Source organism: Prionailurus bengalensis, chromosome A1, assembly GCF_016509475.1.
Source record: "Prionailurus bengalensis isolate Pbe53 chromosome A1, Fcat_Pben_1.1_paternal_pri, whole genome shotgun sequence".
Lineage (NCBI taxonomy): Eukaryota > Metazoa > Chordata > Mammalia > Carnivora > Felidae > Prionailurus > Prionailurus bengalensis.
This window is the reverse complement of record NC_057343.1, coordinates 144,683,386-144,708,828: the sequence shown is the minus strand read 5'-3', so window position 1 is coordinate 144,708,828 and position 25,443 is coordinate 144,683,386. Positions and strand designations below refer to the sequence as shown.

General features: G+C 44.1%; 1 protein-coding gene and 1 pseudogene across 1 annotated transcript in view; both read left to right on the top strand.

The window, feature by feature from the left end:
* The window catches only part of SERINC5 (serine incorporator 5), a 103,484-nt gene extending 98,580 nt beyond the window's left edge, over window positions 1-4,904 (top strand). Inside the window, exon 12 of the mRNA XM_043592961.1 lies at window positions 332-4,904. Within this exon, the coding sequence (XP_043448896.1) occupies window positions 332-479 (148 nt within the window). The 3' untranslated portion in view covers window positions 480-4,904. The remainder of the gene's footprint in view (window positions 1-331) is intronic.
* Window positions 4,905-7,839: 2,935 nt separating this feature from the next.
* Window positions 7,840-25,443, top strand: part of LOC122479783 — a 46,417-nt pseudogene continuing 28,813 nt past the window's right edge.

The following is a 25,443-nucleotide window of genomic DNA, read 5'->3' as shown; positions in this document are numbered from 1 at the left end:
AACAAAATGTGCCATATGCGTGCAATGGAATATTACTCAGCCATAAAAAGGAATACATGGTTAAACCTTGAAAACAGTGTGCTTGGTGAAAACCAAGAGGCCACATGACTCTGTGAAATGTCCTGAGTAGGCAGATACATAGAGATAGAAAGTAGGTGGAGAAATGGTGTAAGTTGTATCTGAATTGAGCTGTTAGGAAAACAAAACAAAAAAACAGAAAGACTGGAGGGGATGGAATCGGGGAGACACCTGCTGGAAGATACCGCCCCCCCCCCCCCCCCACCTCGTTCTGTTCCTGCTCTGACCACAGCTGGGTCTCTTGTTTCCACAGCTATGAAAGTGCCAACATCGAAACCTTCTTCAGCGGAAGCTGGTCCATCTTCTGGGTCAAGATGGCCTCCTGCTGGATGTGTGTCCTGTTATACCTGGGGACCCTGGTTGCTCCCCTCTGTTGCCCCTCTCGGCAGTTCTCCGTGTGAGGGGCATCTGACCAGGCCCGCAGGCTGGAAGTGACATCCTTTGAACAAGGGTCTGAGTAGTGACTGGTGCTTTGTGAAAAGCTAGCATCTTCAGGCTGGTTGAAGTGGGTCTGAAAAGGCCTTCAGAAAAAAAAATCACCTGATTAGCTTTTTAATTCTGAAAATCAAAAAGAAATTACCAGTTTATCCCAAAAGAACTGAGATTTTCAGCCAGGCTGATCCCGAGTGATCATGTATTTTGTGTGTGTCATAACCCTAAAAACTGGAATAGGCTAGTATTTTGCCTCTGTATGTTTTTACGAAAATAGGGTTTGGGGCACGACATCTTATCACAGGGATACAACTTCCTTTGTGTGGCCTGCCATTCTTATCCTTGGAATAGAAAAACATGCCAAAATCTTGAGCCCTCAGCCCCTGATAGAATGCAGACCCCTCTCACACACCTCAGCTCAGAGTCTCGTCCCCAGCGGGCTCTGCAGACAGAACTCAGCCTGCAGGCCCCTTGCTCACAGCTACTTGGTATTTATAGGGTCCAAGAGGAAGCACCTGCTTGCAACTCCACCCTTGTGCTGTTTCCTCCTGGCCCCCCAGCGTTTCCCTTTGAAACTGTGATGCTGGGAATCACAGCTTCACTCTCTGCCCTTGCCCTTCCCAGAGGTCCCCTCTTCTTTCTGGGCTGAGTATCTTTGCTTAATAATGTGAAAAAGCACAATTTTGCCATCACTACCGTGTGGTCCCCACTGTATTCTTACTACCTGATCTGAGTTACTGCAATAATTGTGACTCCCATTTGTGGTGTTTTTCACATGATTATAGAACAGTATTCGGGTTGTTTTCTTCGCTTGAACAATGGAGGGCTATAGTTCTTATAGTTCTCACATGTTTGTACTTATTAATAGTAATAATATTCTAGGACCTTACCTGAAAAGTTGCTTCTTGACTGAAGCCTGCTGTACCCCTCTTTCATTTATGAAAGTCAACCAGTTTCTCTTCCACCTTGAGGCCTTTGAAATCCTAACAGCAAAAGGGCTTTTGTTTCCAGGATCTGTGATGTGACCATGGCATTAATATCCACTGTGGTTTTTTAGAGTAGATTTGCTGAGGTAAGGATCCCAGGCAGCCCCTCAAACTGGGCTGACCAGATAAAAGCCTATTATACAAGTTGTAGAAATGGCCAAATATACCTAGAAGAAGTGGTGAGGGGTGGGGCGTGGGGAGGGGTATTTAATTAAGCCATAAACAATGTCCATGGAGAGTTCCAAAAATACATACTTGGAACACTCCTAGGAGATGTGACTTTACGCAGCTGCCCAAGAAGATTTCCATGTTCAGTGTTGCTGTCCTCAGTCACAGAAGCGTTTTCTCAATGGAAAGGCCATTAGAGACCCCAGTGGAGACACGGTGGGGGTGCTTCTGTTAGTGTCTCACACAGGGTGGAAAGAGTCCTCTTGAGCTCCCTGGCCATAGAGGGTCTGAAAATGGAGAGACTCGGCCTGTATTTTGTGTGCCCTACTGTACGAGTTGGGCAGAATTGGGTCCCAGTGTGCCAAAGTGCTGGTGTGGGGAATTAGTCAAATTCTTCATTTCTACTCCTTTGCCCTCCTCCCAGGAAAATCAGAGGGGAAACAAATTCAGTGGATGAATTCCTGTAGACTCTTGCCTTGTTTATAATGTTTAAGGTTCCATTTATAAAGGCACTCGTTTGTGTGTGAGGGCCTTGTTTTATAAACTTTATCCATTTGATTTTTTTAGGCCAGAATCTCTTGGAGCTTGGCAGTTGACAGGTCCTCTGGAGTCACAAAATGGATAGCCACTGTGTGCAGCCCCTATTAAGCCGGTGGGACTGGGAGCTCTGTGGGTCAGGGACAGATTGAGGGAGCGGGCTGTGGGTATGTGTGACAGCCCCCCGGGAGAAGCCGCCACAGTGCGGTAGTGCCACAGGGCTCTGGGTAAGCTGAGGTTGGCTTTGGGAACTCAAGAGCTGGGATGCCAGTTTCAATGTGGGTTTCTTCCTGGTAGGGTCTAGCTGGCTTGAGCAGCCAGCTGTGTGACTTTAGAACTGGTCCTCGGCAGCTCACAGTCCCTCTGACAAGGCTGCTGTTACTTGGCTGTCCTTCATTGGCCGACTTCCCCTGCAGAAAGAAGCTCAGGGAAACACAAAGGAAAAGGACATCCACTGCCAATGGCCGAGCCCTCAGAGCTTCCTTCTTTAGCTGGCCCAGCCAATCCCATGGTTGCCAGCTGCTTAAAACTTGGTTTGTGGCCCAAAGTTCTTGAAGTTTAGTCTGACGCGAGAGGAACGGTTGCAGCCACTGATTTTTATGCTCAGCTGGGTTTTTACGCAAGTTTATCTGAATGGTGCACACGATGTGGATATACTCTAAGGATTGAGGGCATACAAATAAGTTGACTTTAATGATTATTAATTGTAATAAACAATACTCAGGTGATGAGTCAACGTTTGTGGGTTTAAAGAACCTACATTTTTATGCTACCGTGATTTAAGAAACTGGAAAAATTGTGCCAATTGCTTTGAGTTGCTGTCATGGTGTTCATTTGAGAAATTCACTGATCTTTTATTAATATAATTTTGCTTCCTACAACTTTTTGTACGTGATTTAAAAAAGTACATTCCCTGTAGCTGCTGGTCAGACTCCTTTAGCGATGAAAGTGGAAGAAGTTTTTTAAAAAAACTATGTGTATGTTTCCCCTGTGCTATTCCTTCCATGTGGAGATTTTTTCCCTTCTCGTTTTCATGAGTAAAAACACTAAGTGGGGGAAGGGAGTCTTCTGGGAATGTTGCTGTGTACCTAGATGTGTCACCTCACTGAAGGCCAGAGATGTTTCTGTCCCGGGCTTTTGGCAACCCGACTTCATCCAGACTGGGTTGAGTTTTTTAATACTGGTTAGTTGGTTTTGCTTTTGTCCTCTTGGTTTCTTGGAAATGGCTTGAAAGAATTGTTCATCAGAGATACTTGGGGCTCTTTTGTGAATAGATGGACTGTGTGCATGTGAGCTGTTGGAGGGTGGGGTTACTGGAGATTTGGGGAACCGCCTCCCATTGCACCCCCACACCTCATTGTTTATTTCCAGTTCCTCAGAGGAGCCTTTGTTCTGGATGACCTTCATGCAGTGCTAATCCCACTTCCACCCCCATATTGTCCCCCTCTCTCTATTTAAGATTATGTACTTATTTAATTTTAGCCAGAAGTTTACCACCATTGGTGCTGGTGCTTCATGTTACCCTGCAAAGGGAATTCGAGAGCCTGTGTTTAAGCTGCCTTGGCTTTTTCCTCCTCTGACTGCCTTTCTAAATAGCATTTCGTTTTGGCATACATTTGTATTCTACTCCTCTTGGAAATGAAGGTGATTTGGGCTAAGGCCCTACATGTTCAGAGAGAACGCTGGGTCCTCCTTAAGGACAATGCAGTAGCCAGTCTGCTCATAGAATTCTGCTTATATCCAGTTCTATCAGGATCTTCTCCTGATAGAACAAGCTCCCTCTGCTTTGTTCTTAAGGCAGCCACCATGTGTCCCACCATCTTTAGGATGCTTGTAAAGCCTCAGACACTTTAATCTAGTGTTGCATTTCAGACAGAGGTATGTTGGACCTGTTGGACCTACCTTACAGGACTAGAGAGCTGTTCACACAGATCTTTCAGACTAATGCTGGTCATTCTAAAGATCTTTCTCTTTTTAAAATTTTTTTCACCAGTAGATCATTCGCAGAGGCGTTCGTTTTGAAAGGAGGAAATATTTGGCTTTTACCAAAGAGGGTTTTTTGTTTGTTTGTTTTTAGGCAAAATTCCTTCAGAAAAAGTTAATTGGGTAAGGATACATTAAAAATGCCTATGTCCAAATCTACTTCTGTAGGGGTTTGATCATATTTATGTGAGTAAAATGATGAAGCATTCTTTAAGGTAATCCTCTGGGTGAAGGATCCTGGGAAGTTCTCTCAGGTAAAGAAAGCTTGCAACAGATGTGTAATATATGTCTTGAGAGTTATTTATGAGAAATTTAAGAGGATTATTTTGCTTTCCTATATTAAAGATTTAAGTTCTTTTTTTACTTTGCAAAAAAAATTCTACGAAAGTTTTATAATCATAACTTTGTTAATTTTTTAAACTTTTGTGAAATAATTAGCTGTAGCCAAATTATTGGTTATGTTTTGCTATATTAGAATTTGAAATGTATAATGTGTGCTAAATTTACTGTTTGAAATTTATAATAGTCTTGGATATGGTTATAGTTTTGGTAACTTTTTTTAAGAAGTTATTTTCTACCCTCTAGACACAAAGGCAACTGTGGGTTTGTATTTGTTTTTTGAATGCTAATTTTTCTATGAAGCATCTGAAGTTGACCAGTCTTTTCCTAGGTAGAAAACTCAAAACTTGTTAACTCTGTACTTTAATAAAACTTAAAATGGAGAACTATGTTGTTGTTTTGTATATGTGTGTGTGTGTGTGTGTGTGTGTGTGTTTTGTAACTGAAGTCTTCTAGGTGGTGTTTTCCAAAGTGTTGAAGTGTTAATCAGCTTTCTCTCATGCTTCATAGAGTCTGTTCCAATTCTTGAGAACGAAAATAAACACAAAAACCCAAGTTTTTTGTTTCCTTCACCCCTGAAAACTTCTGTGGTCTTGCTTTCTTTTTCCCATTCTTGGGCTGGTGCTATACTTTCTTAAATATGAGAATTAGAGTAAGTCTTCTGATCTAGGATAGTGTTTCACTTATGTAAGTTTTTAAATTTTTTCCTTTTTTTTTAAGTGTTTATTTTTGAGAGAGAGTATGGGTGGGGGTGGGCAGGGAGAGAAAGAGACAGAGGATCTGAAGCAGGCTCTGCGCTGACAGCAGAGAGCCCAATGTGGGGTTCGAACCCACCAAGTGTGGGATTGTGACCTGAGCCAAAGTTGGTTCTTCTAGTCTTTTAAAAAAAAATTTTTTTTAATCTTCATTTATTTTTGAGAGAGTGTGAGCAGGGGAGGAGCAGAGAGAGAGGGAGACACAGAACCCAAAGCAGGCTCCAGGCCCTGAGCTGTCAGTACAAAGCCTGACATGGGGCTCAAACTCATGAACCTTGAGATCATGACCTGAGCCGAAGTCAGACTCTCAACCGACTGAGCCACCCAGATGCCCCTCTACTCCTTTTTTAAATGTGAGGTTAGTTTCCTGAGTTTTAAAATTGTGCATATCACATAATATAAAATTGACCATCTTAACCATTCCAAAGTATACAGTCAGTAGTGTTGAGGACATCTATACTGTTGTGCAGCAAATCTCCAGAACTCTTCTCATCCTGCAAAGTGAAGCTCTACACCCATGAAACAGCAATTTCCCACCAGCCACTGGACAGCACTATTCTACTGTCTCTGTGAATTTGTCATTTGCTTCATTTCCTCCCCACATCTGCTTCTTCCCACATAGAAGCTGATACCGTTCAGGTCTTCTGGCCCATTTGCACTTTGGGGTTCACTGCTTCGTGTTGCAAATGTTGTCCGTGTGTTTTTGGTTGCGCTAATTCCTCTTTTTATGTGGGAATTCAGGAATATCCAAAATCTCTGCTTCTACTGTTGCCATTGTTTCTTCCTTTCACTCGAATTGAACCCTTTGCAACAAGGCTTTACACACACCTTTTCCCTGAAACTGCTTTTTCGGGTCATTGATAACCTCTGTGTGGCTGACTCCAATGTCCTTATCTTACGTGGCTTATCAGATGCACTTGACGGTATTAACTAAATTAACTTATTGAGATTTCACATATCCAAATACTCATCTCCACGGTTTGAAAGGGATTGTCTATTATAGTTATCTTGTTCCTGTTGACATCGTACGTAAGATCAGAAGAGACAGACAACTTTTCTTAGCTCCCAGTCTCCAACTCACAGAATCACAGCCAAGGAACCATCTTCTGGATCATCCTCTCTTTTCCATAAGGCCTGATTTCTAGCCAACTAGTTTGCTCATCCTGAGTCCTGCCCATAATGATTTGGGAGTTGGTGGCTTTAGGTTGAATGGTTCTTGTCTTGTAACTTAAGCTGGTGGTGCTTTTGTTCAGTTCTCTTAAAAACATTGTGTTCTCTGTGAATCTTAAAGGGATTCACTAGGTCAGATAGAAACCATCTCTGCCAATCTTTTCCAGATACACGTCCGCTACTTCGGACTGCAGGTCAGAGTGCTGTGTGACAATACCCTTAATCTTGCAGGCGCCCTTTTGTCTAGCCTTGAGGATCTGGAAATCACTCCCTTAAGTCTTTCTGAGGTCTTAGCAGAGAGGGCTTTTGTCTTCACCCTGAGGCCACATTTTTCTTGTGGCATCTTAGAAATGATAAGTAACTAATCAATCAATGCTGTTGAAAGTATTTCATTGAGGGGCGCCTGGGTGGCTCAGTCGGTTAAGCGGCCGACTTAGGCTCAGGTCACGATCTCGCGGTCCGTGAGTTCAAGCCCCGCGTCGGGCTCTGTGCTGACAGCTCAGAGCCTGGAGCCTGTTTCAGATTCTGTGTCTCCCTCTCTCAGACCCTCCCCTGTTCATGCTCTGTCTCTCCCTGTCTCAAAAATAAATAAAACGTTAAAAAAAATTAAAAAAAAAAAAGTATTTCATTGAATGTGTTCGGGTGTGTTAGTAAATGAAAAATAATTTAGAAAACTATTGCAGGGCAATCCACATCCTGTGTGTGTGTGTGTGTGTGTGTGTGTGTGTGTGTGTGAACTGTTAAGGAAATTACTCTGATGCTTGTTACAACTGTAAGGAAAATTTTATTTGGGACTATTGCAGTTGGAGTTTTGCAATAGAGCAGAGATCAGGCAGTTAAAAACAAGACGACAGGGACACCTGGGTAGTTCAGTTGGTTGAGGTTGAGCATTAGACTTTGGCACTGGTCATGATCTGACAGTTGTGGGTTCAAGCCCCACATCCAGCTTTGTGCTGACAACACAAATACTGGTTTGTGTTTACTGGTTGTAATAACCAGTCCATTTTTTTGCTGGTATAACCTCATTCCTACTCCCTTCTGTCTTTGTCTTCCATTTCATGCTGCTCCATAGAGCTCATTTCTATCTGCTAGATTGGGTGCTGCCCAATTTTAATCCAATTTTACTCAAACTCTTAAATTTTTAAATATGTCTCAGTTTACCTTTTAATATGCTCAACTCTGAACACAACAAGGATAAGTGGGGATGTGTAGCCAAGAGCAGAGGGAGAGGATAAGTGTATGGAGATTATGAGAGGAGACATCAAGTGTAGGGGGATTCTTGTTCAACTGACAAAACCAAGACTCTTACTAAAGCCCGGCCAAGGATTTGTACATCGAAGGTGCGGAATGAAGAACATGAGCGGATATCAAGGGTGGGGGATTCTTGTAAGATGGGGCTGTGCAGGCCCAGCAACGAGAGGATGGACACGGAAGGCCCAGACCTAGTCAAGAAGAGGGCCCAGAGGAGCCTGACTACAGTTTGGTCGAGAAGAGAGGGTCTTCATCAGAACACACGCACAAGCATGCACATCCAGAAAATGTACCCACATGTTCATCTCTTGTCTTCATGGCAGCACCCCTCTGGAAATTTGGGTTTAGGACTGAAATTAGAGCTTTAGAGTGGCTGCCGTCTTGAACCAAAGAGGTGGGAAACTAAACGATGTTGTTAGTGACTTAGGGAAGAAGCCAAATTACAGGAAAGCTACAGGATTGAAGCAGACATGCAGAGAAATAGTTGTGAAAGAGAAAGGGGAGGCGGAGGGAGTGAAGACGGGCTTCTGCATGTCCTATGGCATCCGGTCCCCCCAGCTCTAATCCGTTCTGGAATTCCATTTTATTTATTTTTTTCATTTTTAAAAAATGTTTATTTTTGAGAGAGACAGGGATAGGATGTGAGTGGGTTAGGGGCAGAGAGAGAGGAAGACTCAGAATCTGAAGCAGGCTCCAGGCTCCGAGCTGTCAGCACAGAGCCTGACGTGGTTGAACTCACAAACCATGAGATCATGGCCTGAGCTGAAGTCGGACACTCAACCGACTGAGCCACCCAGGCGCCCCTGGAATTCCACTTTAAAACCATAATGGTAAATGCAGGTTTACGGAGTCCTTGATGTTGTGCCTGACATAATTCTCACAAAGATCCTATGGGCCTTAGTGTTCTAACCCTCATTTACACATGAGGAAAAAGGGCAAATTTTCTTAAGATTCTTACGAAATGCATTTGTTTTCACAGAGGTGGCCAAATCTCCCCTCTCCCCACCCCTTTTCCCCTCTTTACTCTCTCTGCCTCCCACCCCCATCACCCCTTTAGATCAGTTTGTCCATTTTACGTGTATAGCTTTCTCTTGGTTTCTCTATTTGTATAACAGTTATATTGGTGAGAAATTGCATTTGTGTGACCTACTGGACCTCAGGGTCTTAAACACCGGAGATTTTGGTTTAGCATCTCAGGGATGTCAGGCAAAAGGTTACTGTGAATTTCTGACTTTTCCTTTGTGGCCCTCAGGGGCTACTTTGCAAATCCATCTTCTGTACGTTCCAGGCAAAAGACCAAGGTAGGGCTCAGGGCTCCCTGGTGAGGAGAACATTGCACATTTGAGGGCAGGAAATCTAAGGGTCTGGAATATTCCATTATTGTCAGTAAATAAGAATACTTTCAAAGACTCTGATGACAAGCTAAGTTATGTCTAGTAATGAATTTTACCTAGAAATAAGTTTTGTAATCATTATAATATGTAGTGTGTTTTTCTGCTTTTTAGGGTGAGAAGGTGAGTAAAGAGACTGATTTTAGAATTATATCAATAATTCATAAGAAGATATAGGAAATTAAGTTTGAAGTCAGTGTTTAAACGTTTAAGTTTTAATGTATTAAATTTATATGGTTAAACTTTTTACATTTAGTGTGTGGTTTTTTTTAGGGTTATTTATTTTTGAAAGAGAGAGGGAGAACAAGCAGGGGAGAGGCAGGCGGGGGGTGGGAGTGGGGGGTGGGGTGGACAGAGGATTCGAAACAGGCTCTGTGTTGACAGCAGAAATCCCAATGAGGGGCTCGAACTCACAAACTGCAAGATCATGACCTGAGCCGAAGTTGAGTGCTTAACTAACTGAGCCTCCCAGGTGCCCCAATTTAGTGTGTTTTAAATATTTAGAAAGATTTAGTCTATAGGAATGTGAATCTACTTTTTTTTTGAATTTGAAGAAATTTGACAAGATCAAATTTATTAGATTGTAATTTGAACTTTGTAAAAATTTTAAAAAGCTGATAAATATTGGGGTGTACTTTATCAAATTTATAAGCCTAATTATCTAATTAGGCTTATAAATTTATTAGTAAAAAACAAATGAAATTGGACAATTAAGTATTAACACAAAATTCATCAATTTGAAAATAAAATTACCTGAGTTTAAAGGCTTAGAAATTAAGTTTTAAAATACATTACTTAAATATATAAAATGTAAGTTGAAACTCAACTTATTTATTGCAGTGTATGAAAGCTCTCTTCAGACATAAAAAACTCCTGTTGACAGTGGGTGTATCAGTCAGCATAGGCTTAGTTATGCTGTGGTAAGGAGCAACTCCAGAAGTCTCAGTGATTCACAGTGACCAAAATTCTGTTCTTACTCATGTTACTTGTCAACTGCAGGCCATCTGCTTAGTTCTCTTCACTCTGGGAGCCAGGTTGATATAACAGCTTCTATTTGGGAATAGCTTCATTCTCTGATGAAGGGTGACAGAATGTGTCACACCAAAATAGGCCACTTTGGCATAAGGATTATTGTGAGCTGAAGGTAAGTGAGAAGAAACAGATAGAAGAAAAGCTCTGCTCTCTCCCTATTTACCTAAAAGCAGGGCATAAAATTACAAAGTTATCCCCCAACCTCTCTGTACCAGGAAGGAGAAATGTTAATCCCAGAAGTCAACAATGGAGGAGACACTGACTTAAATTTTTTTTTTTTATTTAAAAAAAATTTTTGTTTTCAACGTTGATTTATTTTTTGGGACAGAGAGAGACAGAGCATCAACGGGGGAGGGGCAGAGAGAGAGGGAGACACAGAATCGGAAACAGGCTCCAGGCTCTGAGCCATCATCAGCCCAGAGCCCGACATGGGGCTCGAACTCCCGGACCGCGAGATCGTGACTTGGCTGAGGTCGGACGCTTAACTGACTGCGCCACCCAGGCGCCCCTACACTGACTTAAATTTTAAACCTTACTCTGGTTTGCCGTGCTCTTTCTGGTTACCTGTCCGTAAATGACCTCCCCTCCACTTTTCTCTCTTTTGTCTTAGCTGAAGATGTTATTTAAGCCTGAGTTGTAAGCCATTTCTGAGAGTTACTTATTTTATCCTGGGTATCTCTCATGTTTACATGGGGTATAGAATGATGGGTAGCAAACATGCCACTTGGGCATATTGATTATTTTGAGCTGTATGAACTTTAAAAACAGCAAATGCAGGGAGAAATTTTTTCTCAAATCTCCTTGTCTGTGTAAAGATAGATCCTCCAAAAGGAACTCAGTTATTATAAATCCCTCCCTGGGATTTTCATCAACCAGGGAGGATTGACTTTCATCACAGGAGAGACTAGAAGTTGACACCACACTCAGATGAACCATCCCAAACTATCATACCTCCCATCCTTTCTCCTAAGGGCCCATTCATCTTTCCTAAAAATCCTTTACTCTCCCTATGAGGCCTACATCCCATCCCACTGCCTCACCCCTTTTCCTGTTGAGATTGTAGTTAAGCCTGAATTCTAAGCCATGTCAGGGAGTTACTCATTTTCTCCTGGATATCTCCCATGTGTACATGAAATATACACATTAATAAACTTATGTTTGTTTTTGTCTTGCTAATCTAGCATTAATATAAGAATCTCAGCCAAGAACTCAAGGGTAAAGTGAAAATTATTTTCTCTTTCCTATGAGATGTCAATAAACTTCTGTTTGTTCTGTTTTTAAACTCTTGTTATAGGGTCCCCAGTCTAGAACTTAGAAGGGTAGAGGGAAATTGTTTTTTTGCCCCTACACTGGTCTTTTGGAAGAAAGAGAGAAGATGGCAGAAACACATGGTGATTCCTAAATCTTCTGTTCAGAGGTGGTACGCATTTTCTGTTACCATTAACATTGCTCAAAACAAGTACTATGGCCACTCTTGAGGTCAGCAGGGAGGGGATATATAATCCTCCCACGTGGAGGGCCACACAAGTCACATACCCAGGGCCGATGTAATGAGACAGGGAAGTAATATATCCCCCCAAGGGTGGGGGAGCAAATATTTAGAATAATCATATAATCTCTAATAGGAGAATAAGGAGATTTTACATTTCTTTAAATATTTATTTTGAGAGAGAGAGAAAGAGAGTATGGGGAGTTTGGGGTGGGGAGGAAGGGGAGAGAGACAGAGACAGAGACAGAGAATCCCAAGCAGGCTCCACACTCAGCACAGAGCCCAATGGAGAGCTTGATTCCATGACCATGAGACCATGACCTGAGCCAAAATCAAGAGTTGGATGCTCAACCAACTGAGCCACCCAGGTGCCCCAAGAACCAGGAAATTTCAAAAAATTTCTTACATTTTCCTTTTTTTCTGTCACACATGTTGTCAATATGTCCTAATTTACAGAATTGATTGCTGCCGACTGTTAGAATTATATGATTTTAATTTTCTTATTTGGAATTTCTACAATGAATATGGCCAGATACTGTGGCCAGATTAAACACTTTAAAGTTTTTTAAAGAAATTCTTAACGTTTATTTGTTATTTTTGAGAGAGAGAGAGAGAGAGAGAGAGAGAAAGAGGGAGAGAATGAACAGGGGAGTAGCAGACAGAGAGGGAGACACAGAATCCGAAGCAGGCTCCAGACTCTGAGCTGTCAGCACAGAGCCTGACGTGGGGCTCAAACTCATGAACTGCAAGATCATGACTTGAGCTGAAGTCGGACACTTAACCAACTGAGCCACCCAGGTGCCCCTTAAATTAAAGTTTTTAATTAAAAATTTATTTGGTAGCCAGATTAAAATTTATAAATTTTATTTGGGCAAAAAGGCAGTGGATAACATTGTTTTTAATAACAGCGGGTGGTATGTGTGCAACTCTTCTAAAAAGATAAATGTCACAACATTGAAGGAAAAAATGATTGTTGGCAAGCTTACATTTTAGGTATATCTCTATTCAACCTGTCAGCATAATAAGAACATGGCTACGAAATGGAATGTGTTTTTTAAATATATCAGTCAGTAAATGATGAATGTTAGTTAATTAGTGGGGAGAGCATAGTCTCATGATGGCTTACAGACATCTTGTATTACAAGATACATTCTTTTGTGGTTATCTGGCTAATGTTATGAAATTCTGACTTTTGCCACCAGGGAAGATTATATTTCTCCTTGGCAGGAAGTTTCATATTTAGTACAGTTTGGATCTTACTGCATAACATCACAGCAAAAGTTTTGTGCTTAAGTGACTCTTCATTTGCTTCTGATTTTATAGTCAGTACTGATCTTACTGATGAACTAACTTTTTATAATCCAAATTGGATCTCTGCTTAGTTGGTCATTTTTGTCCCAGTTCTACTTGATTGAGACTCAATCAAATTTTCAGTTCTCCTCCCACCCCCACTATTTTGACTTCGCATTGTATTTAACTGAATTTTCATAACAATGACGCTGAAGTGTTCTCTTCCTCTTTGTCCCGTGGAGACAGAACCAAGACCACATTGATAGATGACCCTTAAACTCCTCCTCACTCAGTCTCTGAACTGCACAAATTTTAGACTAAATTTACAGAAGGTTCATGATTCAGCCTTGTGTGTCTGCTCAATAAATGCTGATAGAATCCATCTTTTAATCTTTTTTCCACTATTTCAAGTAATAACTTTATTTATGTATCTTTCTCTCACCACCCCACCCACTGCATGGCCTTTTCTTGACCCATGCAATGACATCTCTTGAATCACTTTGCTCTTCTCCGTCTTCAAAGCCCCTATCTTAGTTCACCTTGGCCATCCCAAGGTCACTGCAACAACTGCCCACCTGCATGTTTCCATCTTCGGATACTCCCAATCCATTACAAGCCACGCTGACCTTTCAAGAAGGTAACTCAAGTTACCTACATCATGCCTGTATAGGAAGCCCATTGCCTTCATCATATGCTTATGTTTTTCATGTCCCTTCAGATCTAGTCTCTGTCCCCTTTTCTAGTCTACCTCCCAGTACTCTCACCCTGACATACCTCATGTCAACCTTTCTGTACTACTTTTGGTTTCCCCAAATGCTCTTCCTTGGCAATGAACCTTACTGCTGCCTGGAACATTTTCCTTCCCCTATTTCTAACAACCATGCTAATTTTCAAGATTCCCTTAAGGTATCCTGTTCTTTAGGAAGCATTTCTTGACAGCCTTCTCCTCAGCCCCACCCCTGATCTGATTTGGGTTTTAGACTATAATATTTTGTACAGTATTGTAATTTTCCACTTATGTGGTGGTATGGCCCTCTCCAAGAGGGCAGAGATTGTAGTTTTACCAAGTACCTAGCATAATGTTGGGTTTGCAATTTCTATTTGTTAAATGAATGAATGGGTGATTGGCTGCCTAAGGAAATCTGACTATACCACGTTGGTTAGTGATACCGAGATACTGGGAAGCACAGAGTCTAGCACCATATAACTACTATCTCACTGTGCTATCAGGAATGGGGTAAACCCCTTTGGCTTGTCTGCCCCTCTACATTTTCTCTGGGAACTGTCCTCGCCCCAGCCTTTCCTCCAAAGCGTTATAGGGGTGGGATGATTGCCACATTCATAAACAAGACTGCCCACAGCCACTCACTGCCTGCGTTAGGGGGTTGGGGACTTAGTGAATTATTCTAGAATGGTTCTTGACCCAAGGTGGTCTGGTTTGTGTCCCTTCCCCTAGAATTTGTAATCAAGATGGGGTGTGGAGTGGGGAAGGAGAGTTGTCTCTCTACAGGTGGCCAATCTCCATTAAACACAGGCCATTCCCATAGTCACATTTTTTGGCATGTGGACCAGAGTACAGAGAATGAAGCCTGTTTTCAATTAGACAAGGAAAAGAAAGATTTTTAAGACAAGATGCAAGACAATGAGAGATCTGTGGTGGGTTTTCCAGACTCTGGTTCTAGTGTCTTCCTGTGGCTCAGATGCTTTCCTGACCTCGAGGTTCCACAAAACACTCTTGTAGCCTCCTTATATAAAAATTCCCTTTTTATTATTGGAATTAGTGTGAATAATTCACATTACTAAAAACAACTAATATGTTACTTTATCTCAGAGCCCTCAATCTACTTGAAAAAGAAGTCTGGTATAAATAGATAAAGACCTCCTACGTGGGAACAAGCAACGCCTATCCAGAGCTTGCTACAGAGCAGGAGACTCAGCCCCATTACTTGAAGGGAAGTACATTGGCCTTTGAAATCACTTTGCTCAATGTTTTTTCTTGACAGCAGTGCCACTTCTAAGTTTTGGACTGGGGGCTGGTGAAGTGGGGGGTAGATTGTCACTGCTATAAAGCTGAAGCTAACATTCAGCCCCTGCTGTGCTCCCACCGCAAGGAGCAAGGAGCTCCTGAATATACAACTGGGCACTAGGAACTGAGCAAATGGTATTCTCCACACATTTATTTATTTATTTAAAAAAAATATTTGTTTATTTATTTATTTTGAGAGCTTGTTTGGAGGTTCTAGCAGGGGAGTGCAGCTACTCATATACCCTTGACTGAAGAGCGGTCCTCCTCTATCTGGGAAAGTCATCCTCTTCGACCAAGCACACAGCTTCTGGAGGGACACACATGGAGAGGTGAGGGAGGAAGGGGACGCCCACCTAGCCAGCCAGATCAGCCGAATCAACCCTGGCGATCTTGAGAGAGAGTGAGTGAGAAGAGAGAATGGCAGAGAGAGAGAGAGAGAGAGAGAGAGAGAATATCCCAAGCAGGCTCTACACTGTCAGCACAGAGCCTGACACAGGGCTCGAACTCATGCACCATGAGCTTGTGACCTGAGCCGAAACCAAGAGTCAGACACTGAACTGACTGAGCCACCCAGGCACTCCCATACCAATATTTTTTTTTTTTAGTTTTTTTTAAATGTTTATTTTTGAGAGAGAGAGAGAGAGAGTGAGAGCCACATGAATGGGGAAGGGGCAGAGAGGGAGACAGGGGATCCAAAGCAGGCTTTGCACTGACAGTGGAAACCCGACATGGGTGTCTACTAACTGCAAGATCATGACCTGAGCCAAAGTCGGAGGCTTAACTGACTGAGCCACCCAGGCACCCATCCCACACCATATTTTTTACAAAATAAGTGAAAAAAAGGTTTAGGGAACGTATTACTCTTCCATTGTTGTTATAACAAATTACCACAAATTTGGTGGGTTAAAACACAAATTAATTAGTTCACAGTTCTGAAGGTCAGAAGTCTGGGTGGGCTTGGCTAAGTTCTACGCTCAGGGTATCACAAAGCTGTAAATTAGGATGTTGGCTAGACAGAGCTCTTATCTGCAGGCTCTAGGAAGAATCTTCTTTCAAATTATTGGCAGAATCCAATTACTTGTGGCTGTATGTCTGAGGTCCTTGTTTCCTTGCTGGCTGCTAGCCAGGGGCTGACCCCCCATTCCTTCTCACAAAGCCCTCCATCTTCAAAGCACCAAGGGCATGTGGATTCTTAGCACACTTGAATCTCTCTGACTTCCCCTTCTGTCTTTTAAAGGGTTCAGGGGCGCCTGGGTGGTTCAGCCAGCTAGGTGGCCGACTTCAGCTCAGGTCATGACCTCGCGGTCTGTGGGACCCAGCCCCACATAGGGCTCTGTGCTGGCACCTCAGAGCCTGGAGCCTGCTTCCGATTCTGTCTCCCTCTCTCTCTGCCCCTCCCCTGCTTGCTTTCCATCTCTTTCTCAAATAATAACCATTAAAAAAAAAAAATTAAAGGGCTTATGTGATTGAATCAGTCCCATTGGGATAATCTCCTTACTTTGAGGTCAGTTGTCTTGGACCTTTAATTACATGTGAAGAATTCTTTTACAAAAGTACCTAGATTTGTGTTCAGTTGATTGAATAACCAGTGGACAGGAATCTCAGAGAGGCCGTTTTTAGTGTTCGGTCTATCACAGAGGGATCATGTTTTATCCTATAAAGATATTTTGAGTAGAGGGGTGCCTCAGTGGCTCAGTTGTTAAAGCATCCGACTCTTGATTTCAGCTCAGGTCATAATCTCATGGTTCATGAGATCGAGGCCTGCGTTGGGCTCTTTGCTGTCTGGAACCTGTTTAGGATTCTCTCTCTCTCTCTCTCTCTCTCTCTCTCAAAGTAAATAATTAAATATCTAAAAGAAAAAGACATTTTGAGTAGAATAAAATTTGCACCAGTTCTGGGTAATGTGTAATGATTATTTGGAGGTGCAGAAAGAAGATGAACATTTCCTGACCACTTATATATTAGTGGTAAAAAATAGATTCCAAAAATATACAGGCTTAGTTCTCATTTGCAAAAAAAAAATTCCAAGGCAAGTATTCTTGCTGGTGGTGGCTCTCCTCTATCTAGTGATTCAGAGACCCAGGGTTCTTTCATAATTGTAGCTTGCCTTTTCACTAGGACTAATCACCTATATCCAATTGGTTCAAAATGGAAGAGAACATGGAGGAGGCACATCTGTTCCTGAAACCTTGGTCTAGCACAAGCACACAACACTTACACTCATTTCCTTGGTGAGCACTAGTCACAGAGTCATACCTAACTATCAGGAGTTTGGAAATATGGCCCAGGTGTGTAGCAGTGAAGAGGAGGAAATGAATTGGTGAACGGTGGCAGTCTCTGCTTCAACCTACTGCTGGCATTCTACATAATTGTCATTTAATCAACCCTGCAACCCTGAGTGATATATTACTCCCACTTTACAGAACTGGAAGCTGAGATCCAGAGAAGTCAAGTAATTTGCCCAGGGTCCCACAACTTTCATGTGGAGGACCTCTGTTTGTAATCTTTATTTATTTTTGAGAGAGAGAGCAAGACAGAGACAGAGCATGAGCAGGGGAGGGGCAGAGAGAGAGGGAGATAGAGTCTGAGGTAGGCTCCAGGCTCTGAGCTGTCAGCACAGAGCCTGACATGGGGCTTGAACTCACAAACCATAAGATCATGACCTGAGCTGAAGTCGGATGCTTACCCGACTGAGCCACCCAGGTGCCCCGAAGACCTCAGTTTGGATCTCAATCCTATTTGACTCCCAAATTCTTACTCTTTCCAGTTTGACATATTGGCTCTCAGGTAGAGGGTTTGGAGACTGAACCCATGGCTCTGGATGGGTTGGTTGGGTTATAATTTCCTTATCATGGCTGGTTTTCTCCAAGTGAATCAGAATTACCCAGGGTACTTGTTTAAAATGGTTAGTTCCTGGGGCACTTGGGTGGCTCCGTTGGTTAATCATCTGACTCTTGATTTCTACTCAGGTCATCATCTCAGGGTTTTTTAGTTCAAGCCCCATGTCAGGCTCTGTGAGCACAGAGACTGCTTGGGATTCTTTCTCTTTGTCCCTCCCTCCCTCTCTCACCTGGGTGCTCTATCTCTCCCTCAAAATAAATAAATAAACATTTGAAAAAAATAATAAAATGGTCAGTTCCTAGCCCCACTTCACTAAAGCTTCATTCTGCCAGTCTGGGGGGCATGGGCAGGAATATGCATCAGCAAGCTCCCTGGGTTATTCAGATATGTTGTAATGTTTGTAAAATGCCAGTGCAGCTGGCTCTTTCAGAATAGGAGAAATGATTAAGTGAATTCCCAGTGGAGGTCTGGAAAAGTGCCCCACTCTGGGAATTGGGGTTTGTGAAATTCTGGGGCTTCTCCAGAGTAGCTTCCCCTGCCCCACTCCAAGGAACGAGGTCACCAGGAAGGGAGTCCAGAGAATGGTAACAACGGGGCCAAATGAACACAGTTCTGTGCCTGCCCTGGTTGCCCTATTCTCTGCTCACAGCCCGTGCAGCTGGGCCCTCTAGCAGCCTCTTTCAGATCTCTGGAGAACTGGAACCCAAGTTTGCTGTTCACCTGTGGGATCTCATGAACTTAGTGATGCTTGCTGTCTAGGTCACTGTTGAGGCAAGTTTTCCGCCCGTCTTCGCTGAGCGTGGGCCACATGCACTGTGCAGACCCGTGAAGGAAGCAGAGGGCTGGCAGCCTAGTAGGGTAAACCTACCATTAATGTGAGCTAGCGTTTGCTCAGGACTTTTTTTTACCTGTTGGCTTCTTGAATTCTCACAAGCAATCCTGAAGAATTGGCATTGTTGGCCCTTTCCCAAAAATGGAGGCTCAAAGATGTGAAGTAATTTAATCAAAGTGATGTAACTAGTTAGTGGTGGTGGAATTGGTAGGAGTCCAAGTCAATATGATTCTAGAGTCTGTGTTCTTAGTTACCCTGAGTGGTGGACTAAAAGGTGGCCTCCCTCAGATGTGTCCACATCCTAATCCCCAGAACCCATGAGTGTCACCTTTGCAGATGTGATGAAGTTAGGGAACTGGAGATAAGAGCATCCTGGATTAATAAGGTGGGCGACAAGTTTCTTTATAGGAGACACCGTAGCAGAAAACAGACACAGAAAAGAAGGTGTTGTGCCCACTAGGCAGAGATTGGAGGGAAGCAGCTACAAGCCAAGGAATGCCAATAGTCATCAGAAGCTAGTAGAGGCAAGGGATGGACACAGAGGGACACAGAGGGAGTACGACATCTTGATTTCAGACTTCTGGTTTCCAGAACTGTAAGAGAATAATTTCTGTGTTTTAAGACACCAATTTGGGGTAATTTTTTCCAGCAACCACAGGAAACTAATACAATCTGTTTGTTTGGGTTTTTTTGGTGGGGGGAGGGGGTAATTTATTTTTGAGAGACGGAGAGAGAAAGTGTGAGTGGACTAGGGGCAGAGAGAGGGAGGCACAGAATACAAATCAGGCTCTAGACTCTGAGCTGTCAGCACAGAGCCCAATACAGTGCTCGAACTCACAGACCATGAAGTCATGACCAGAGCCGAAGTTAGACGCTCAACCACTGGGCCACCCAGGTGTCCCTAACCATTTATTTTAAGCAAAAACATCAGGTTGCATTCAGGGCTGATGGAATGGCATGTGCTGACAGATTGGGAAAAAAAAAAAATCAGAGAAAGAGATTGCTGGAACTGGGGAGTCAGTGTGCCCATGTAATTATTGGTCAGCATCTGCCGCCTTCCTCTTGGTTGTGGCAAACTTATGTCATCATCATCATCACCTTCGTCATTTCCAATATTGAGCACCTAATATGTGCTAGGCACCAGGCACAGTGCCAGACCAGCACACCTCAGTTAAACCTCCCACCAGTTCCCAGGTAGGTACCGGTATGAGGCTGTTTTACAAATGAGGAAAAGGAGGCTCAGAGAGGTCATATTCCCTCTGTGGTTGGATGGCGTTAAGTGGCAGAGCGAGAACTGGAACTCAGGTCTGTCTTACCTCCAAGTGTTGGATTAAGCCATTCCCTGCACCACTTTCCTTCTGAGTTATTTCTCTAGCGCGTGCTTAGGTTAGTCATTGCAGTTCAGGGCTCCACAACTTTAGATGGCCAGAGCAGGGATGTGGAATGAACAATGGTCTCCAGGAGTCTGAGCCCTCCAGGCAGGTCTGGCTCCGCAGAGGTGTGCTAATGAGTCAGATGCATGGGGCTGGATGCCAGCTGAGCTCTGGCTGCTTCCGGACCACTGGAGGGGTGTATGACATCCTCTTGGAGGTAAGCCACCAGTTTCTGAGTTCTGCCACTGAGCTTCTGCCCACAGTGGGGGAGAGGGTCTGTGAGCGCTCCCTGTCTCTCCCCACCTCAGCCACAGGGCATGGAGAGAGCGCACGCAAGTCCCATAGAAGGAAATGGGGACTATGGACTGAAGTTTCCTATAAGGTTTGTGGTGACCTGGACCGACTCGGTCTGTCCCACCCTTTTTTCAGTTAGAGGAGGCATAGCAAGGCTGGATTTTCATTTGTTTTTTTTCCCAGAAACTATCGATGTTACAGGACTTGAGGCCCAGGTAAAATATCCTCAGTTCAAGAGGCAATGGAAAGTGTCTGGCCCTGACTCTTGACAGGAAAGCCTGGTTTTAGGGTTTGTAAAGGAGATTGAATATAGCCTGCCTCTCCAAGGAGAGGAAAGACAAGACAGAATGCCAGCCGCGCCAGAGGTAAGGGGCCTGATTTTGCATTGCAGCAGCCAAGATGAGGCTTTCAGCCCTGCCCCATACTCATCTACCACCCCCAGCCTTCCTCAGCATGGCTTTCCCAGATGAGGCCAGATTGTTGATTTCTTTCACATTTGTTGGAATTAATGTCTTCTATCCATTTCAATGTTGAATTGACTTTGTGACCAATCTATTAAGCACCCCAATCAAGGATATCCTTCCTTTCTACAATTTTCATTTGTTAGCAGAGGTGAGAATCCCCACTGAACATTTATCGTAGATCCATAGGAGAGTTCTAGATGGCCTTGCTTGCAGAGGGTAACGGCACTTGACCTCTATTTGTATTTTTTTTTTAATTTTTTTTTCAACGTTTATTTATTTTTGGGACAGAGAGAGACAGAGCATGAACGGGGGAGGGGCAGAGAGAGAGGGAGACACAGAATCGGAAACAGGCTCCAGGCTCCGAGCCATCAGCCCAGAGCCTGACGCGGAGCTCGAACTCACGGACCGCGAGATCGTGACCTGGCTGAAGTCGGATGCTTAACCGACTGCGCCACCCAGGCGCCCCTCTCTATTTGTTTGTAATACCCTTACCTAGCCTTCCGAGATTCACCTGGTATCGAAATGAGCAAAACCGTATAATCTTTCATGCAGTAAGCAATACAGCCAGGAAATTTTCATTTATTCAACAGAAGTTTGTTGAACACCTACTATTTGTCAAATTCTAGGAATATTAAAGGGAACAAGTCCTGCCCTCAAGTTGCTCAGAGTTCATTTGGGGAAAGTATTATGTAGCTATTGAAAATCATGCTTTCAGGGAGTCTGGGGAGCCCAGCGTGGAACTGTATACTGATGGCACTTAAGTACATACAAGATGGGAAGGACATTTTTCAAAATGTTAACATGGATTATTTTTTGACTTCTAGAATTGCAGGATTATTTCCTTCTTTATACTTTTCAATGTTTTCTAAATTTGCCAAAGTGAGTTGCATGATTTTGATAATCAGGGGGAAGAAAGATGCCATTAAAAAAGGATTGCACCTGATTAGCTGCAGCCCGCACTCTCGGTTGCCAGCTGATACTCTGCCTTTGGCAAGAGACAAAATTCATAAGCCTGGAAACCCTGCCAGGAAAAGTGCAATTAACCAGAACGAATCCTCCCTGGGGCCTGGGCCAGCCCTCACTGGAAGGAGGGAAGGTGCAGAGAAGTCCATCTGGAGAGGGGCTGCGTTGTCCCTGAGAAACAGTTCAAAACTGAACAGTGCCCACCTATGGATTCCAGGGCCCTAATTTACAGATTAATTGCTGGCGCCGGACCGAAAGCCAGCTAAACGCCGCCCTAACTCTGGGGCCGTGTGCCCACCTTGAAGTGTGTGCAAATGTGTCTGGGCAAAAGCTCAGGCGGATCTGCATCCCCCTCTGAGCCACCGGGGAGAGCGGCACACTTTCCTCCAAACAACCATCAAGCCGCTTGACTGGCAGTCCAGGTTTCTGCCACAGTGCGTGTGAGACTCCAATTCCCTCCTGCTGTATTGTCTAGCACTTTCCCACCCTGACCAGTAACATCTGTATCACCAGGGGGAAATGCAGAAGCTAGAGTCTGCAGTCTAACAAATCCCCAGGTGCACTAAGTTTGCCTAAGACTGCAGGGAGCAGGAGGAGAGGGGCCCGGCTGAGGAGCTGGAGCCTCTGGGAAGCCTCGCCTTCAATCCTGTGGGCTAGAGGCAGCAGGGGCTCCTGAGGCCAGGGCAGCTGGAGAGAGCAATGATGCACATCTTCTGCTATTTAGGGTAAAGGAGGCTGGACAATAGCCTATTCCAGGGCAACCTCCTCTAGGAATGTGGGGGCTTAGTGGATAATCTCTCCCTGTCCCTCACGGGGTCCTTGGGGCTTGGTAGGAAGCAGAAGGTATTATTTTCATTTTCCAGATGGTTGTGTGGGGGTTGGGAGGAGGGGGGCTGGGATGTTGCCAACCTGCTGAGAAAGCTCAGAGCCCTCTCTTCAGTTCAAGGGTGCCAGCTGGCTGTCGGGCCAGATATGAAGGCTGCGTTTAGGCACACTATCATTTCGGATCTCCAGAGAGTTGACAGCAGGCTGCTGGATTCTCTTCTCACAGAGGAGACACGGCATCCGGGCTGCTCGGAGGTACAGAGAGACCTGAGCCGCTTTCATTTTTGAGGGGTGGTAGTGGTTTCCAATATATTGAAAAGGCAGAAATGCCCAGATTAAAATGTTATAGTCTTTTAATATTTTCATTTAAAAATTAATGTGGAAAGGGGCACCTGGATGGCTCAGTTGGTTGAACAACTGACTTTTGGTTTTGGCTCAGGCCGTGATCTCATGTGTTTGTGAGTTCGAGCCCTATGTTGGGCTCCGTGGTTGGCAGCACGGAGCCTGTTTGGGATTCTCTCTCTCCCTTTCTCTCTACCCATCCCCTGCTTGTGCTGTCTCTATCTCTCTCAAAATACATAAATACACTTTAAAAAATGTGTAATAACACACACAATAGGAATATTGATAGGAATATTGATTTGCTAGGACTGTAAGTATCACAGATTTGGTGGCTTCAACAGCAGAAATTGTCTCACAGTTCTAAAGCTGGAAGTCTACAATCAAGCTGTCTGCAGGGTTGGCTTCTTATGAGATCTCTCGTCTTGGCTTGTAGATTTCCATCTGTTCTCATGTTTTTTTCTGTGTTCTGTGTCCAGTTGTCTTCTTATAAGGACACCAGTCATGTTGGATCAGGGCTCACGCTAATGACCTCATTTTAACTTAATTACTTCTATAAACCCTATCTCTAAATCAAGTTACATTCTGAAGTCATGGGGGTTAGGAACTTAAACATTAGAATTTTGGGAGTGTTATGCCCAGAATTCATGATCCCCAAAGACCACCAGGGAGCCAAGTCTGATACAAAAGCAAAGAGCCTTTATTCTAGCTAGCTCGAACTCAATCCCCTATCTGCACCCATGCAGCAGTGAGATGCAGGGAGAGAGAGCGAGTTTCAAAAGCACAAAGGTGTTATTGGGGTCTAGGGGCAGTTGGTGAGGTAATGGCTGTGGCCTCAGCCGATTGGCTGGGGAAGGGTCGTGGCCTCGGCCGATTGGCTGGGGAAGGGTCGGAGTCCTGTTACCCAGGTCGCCTGGCGTGTTTTGATTGGGAAGTTTGAATGGGTGAGCGGGAGGTTACTCAAGGGGTGGAGGCTGGTCTGAGGTTTCACTCAAGTGGAGGACACAGAACAAGATGGAGTTGGCTGGCGTAGGCCCGCCCTTTCAGGAGCACACAACTCAGCTCATAACAAACACATTTGGAAATAACATCAGAAGTAAAATGTAGATCACGAATGTAAGGCAGAGGCCCAGTGGCTCTCCTTCCTCTACCCTGTCCGGGTCCTGGACCCATAAACCATTCAAGAGGGCAGGGGGAGCGGCTTGATTTTTCCGGTGTTTGTGTGTGTGGTGGTGGTCCTCCCTCCCCCTTAGGCAACTCTGGCTGCTTGCTGTCCTCTGAATCAGTCTCCACTATGGTCCTCATGGGGATCCCAGCAGATTTCCCCTTTGGTGGGAAAACTGGGGGACTTGGTTTTAGCCAATGCCTATGGCTGGGCACAGTCTCCTCAGAGACCGGATTCTGTTTTACCCATATGTGGGGCATATGCACAGGCATAAAGAAGGCCTCTGCAACATGGTATCTTTTGGCCTTGAAGATGTTCCTAGAGTTCCAAATCCTACAATTAATTCAGTAATCACAAAGTGCAAGACTACCCAATACCTACCTGTGCTTGGGGACCTCCCCCTTCAAATGGCTAAATTTCAAGTCTTTCAAGTCCCCCTCCCAGAAGCCACCCATTAGGAGTTAAATTGTGTCCCCTAGAAAAGATATATTGGAGTCCTAACCCCAGTACATCAGAATGTGACCCTATTGGAAAAAAGGGTTTTTACAGAGGTCATCAAGTTAAAACAAGGTCATGAGACTGGGCCCTGATCCAATATAACTGGTGTCCTGGTAAAAATAGGACATTTGGACACAGATATGCAGAGACGGACAGCGATGTGAAGAGAAACAGGGAGAAGATGGCCATCAAGAAGTTGAGGAGAGAGGCCTGGACAGATCCTTCCCTCTGGGCTCTCAGAACAAACTTTGATTTCCAAGACGAATCTCTGGAACCGTGAGATAATAAATATCTGTGGTTTAAGCCACTCAGTTTACACAACTTTGTTACAGCAGCCCCAGCAAATTAACAGAATGCCTGTGGTAACTTCTGCCTCACCGCCTCCCCCACCGCCCTTTACAGCAGTTTGCATAGCTCACTCTTCATTACACAGACTTGTCTTGGAGAGAACTTGCTCCTTCCCGATGGTGGCTGGTCTCATTCACTTATGTGAGATTCTTGGTTCTCTTCAATGATCATAAGCTGCCTGAGGACAAGGATCAAGGTTATGTTCCTTTTAGAAATTCCGCTGGCCCTTTACCCAGTACTGGCTAGAAGATCAGTGAAACTATGTTGATCTGAAGGATTTTCCTCCCTCGCTCTGTTCCTCTTATGCTCTTAGACCTGCTTGCATGGTTAGGGTGGGGGGCTGAGCGTAATGTGATCCTTCCAGGTGGGCCCGGGGCACAAGAGTAAATTCATCCACAGGACAGGTTCTTGCGACTTGCTCTCACTTTGACCTTTCAGTTTGATCTTGAGAACAAGCCCTCTTAGTAGTGGAGAGTGTCTTTAACTCCTTGAAAGGACATTGGAGAGCAAGTGTGAGAATCCCCAAGAAGGGAAGGAGAGGCCACATAGAGAGGTGAGCTCCGAAGTGGGCACT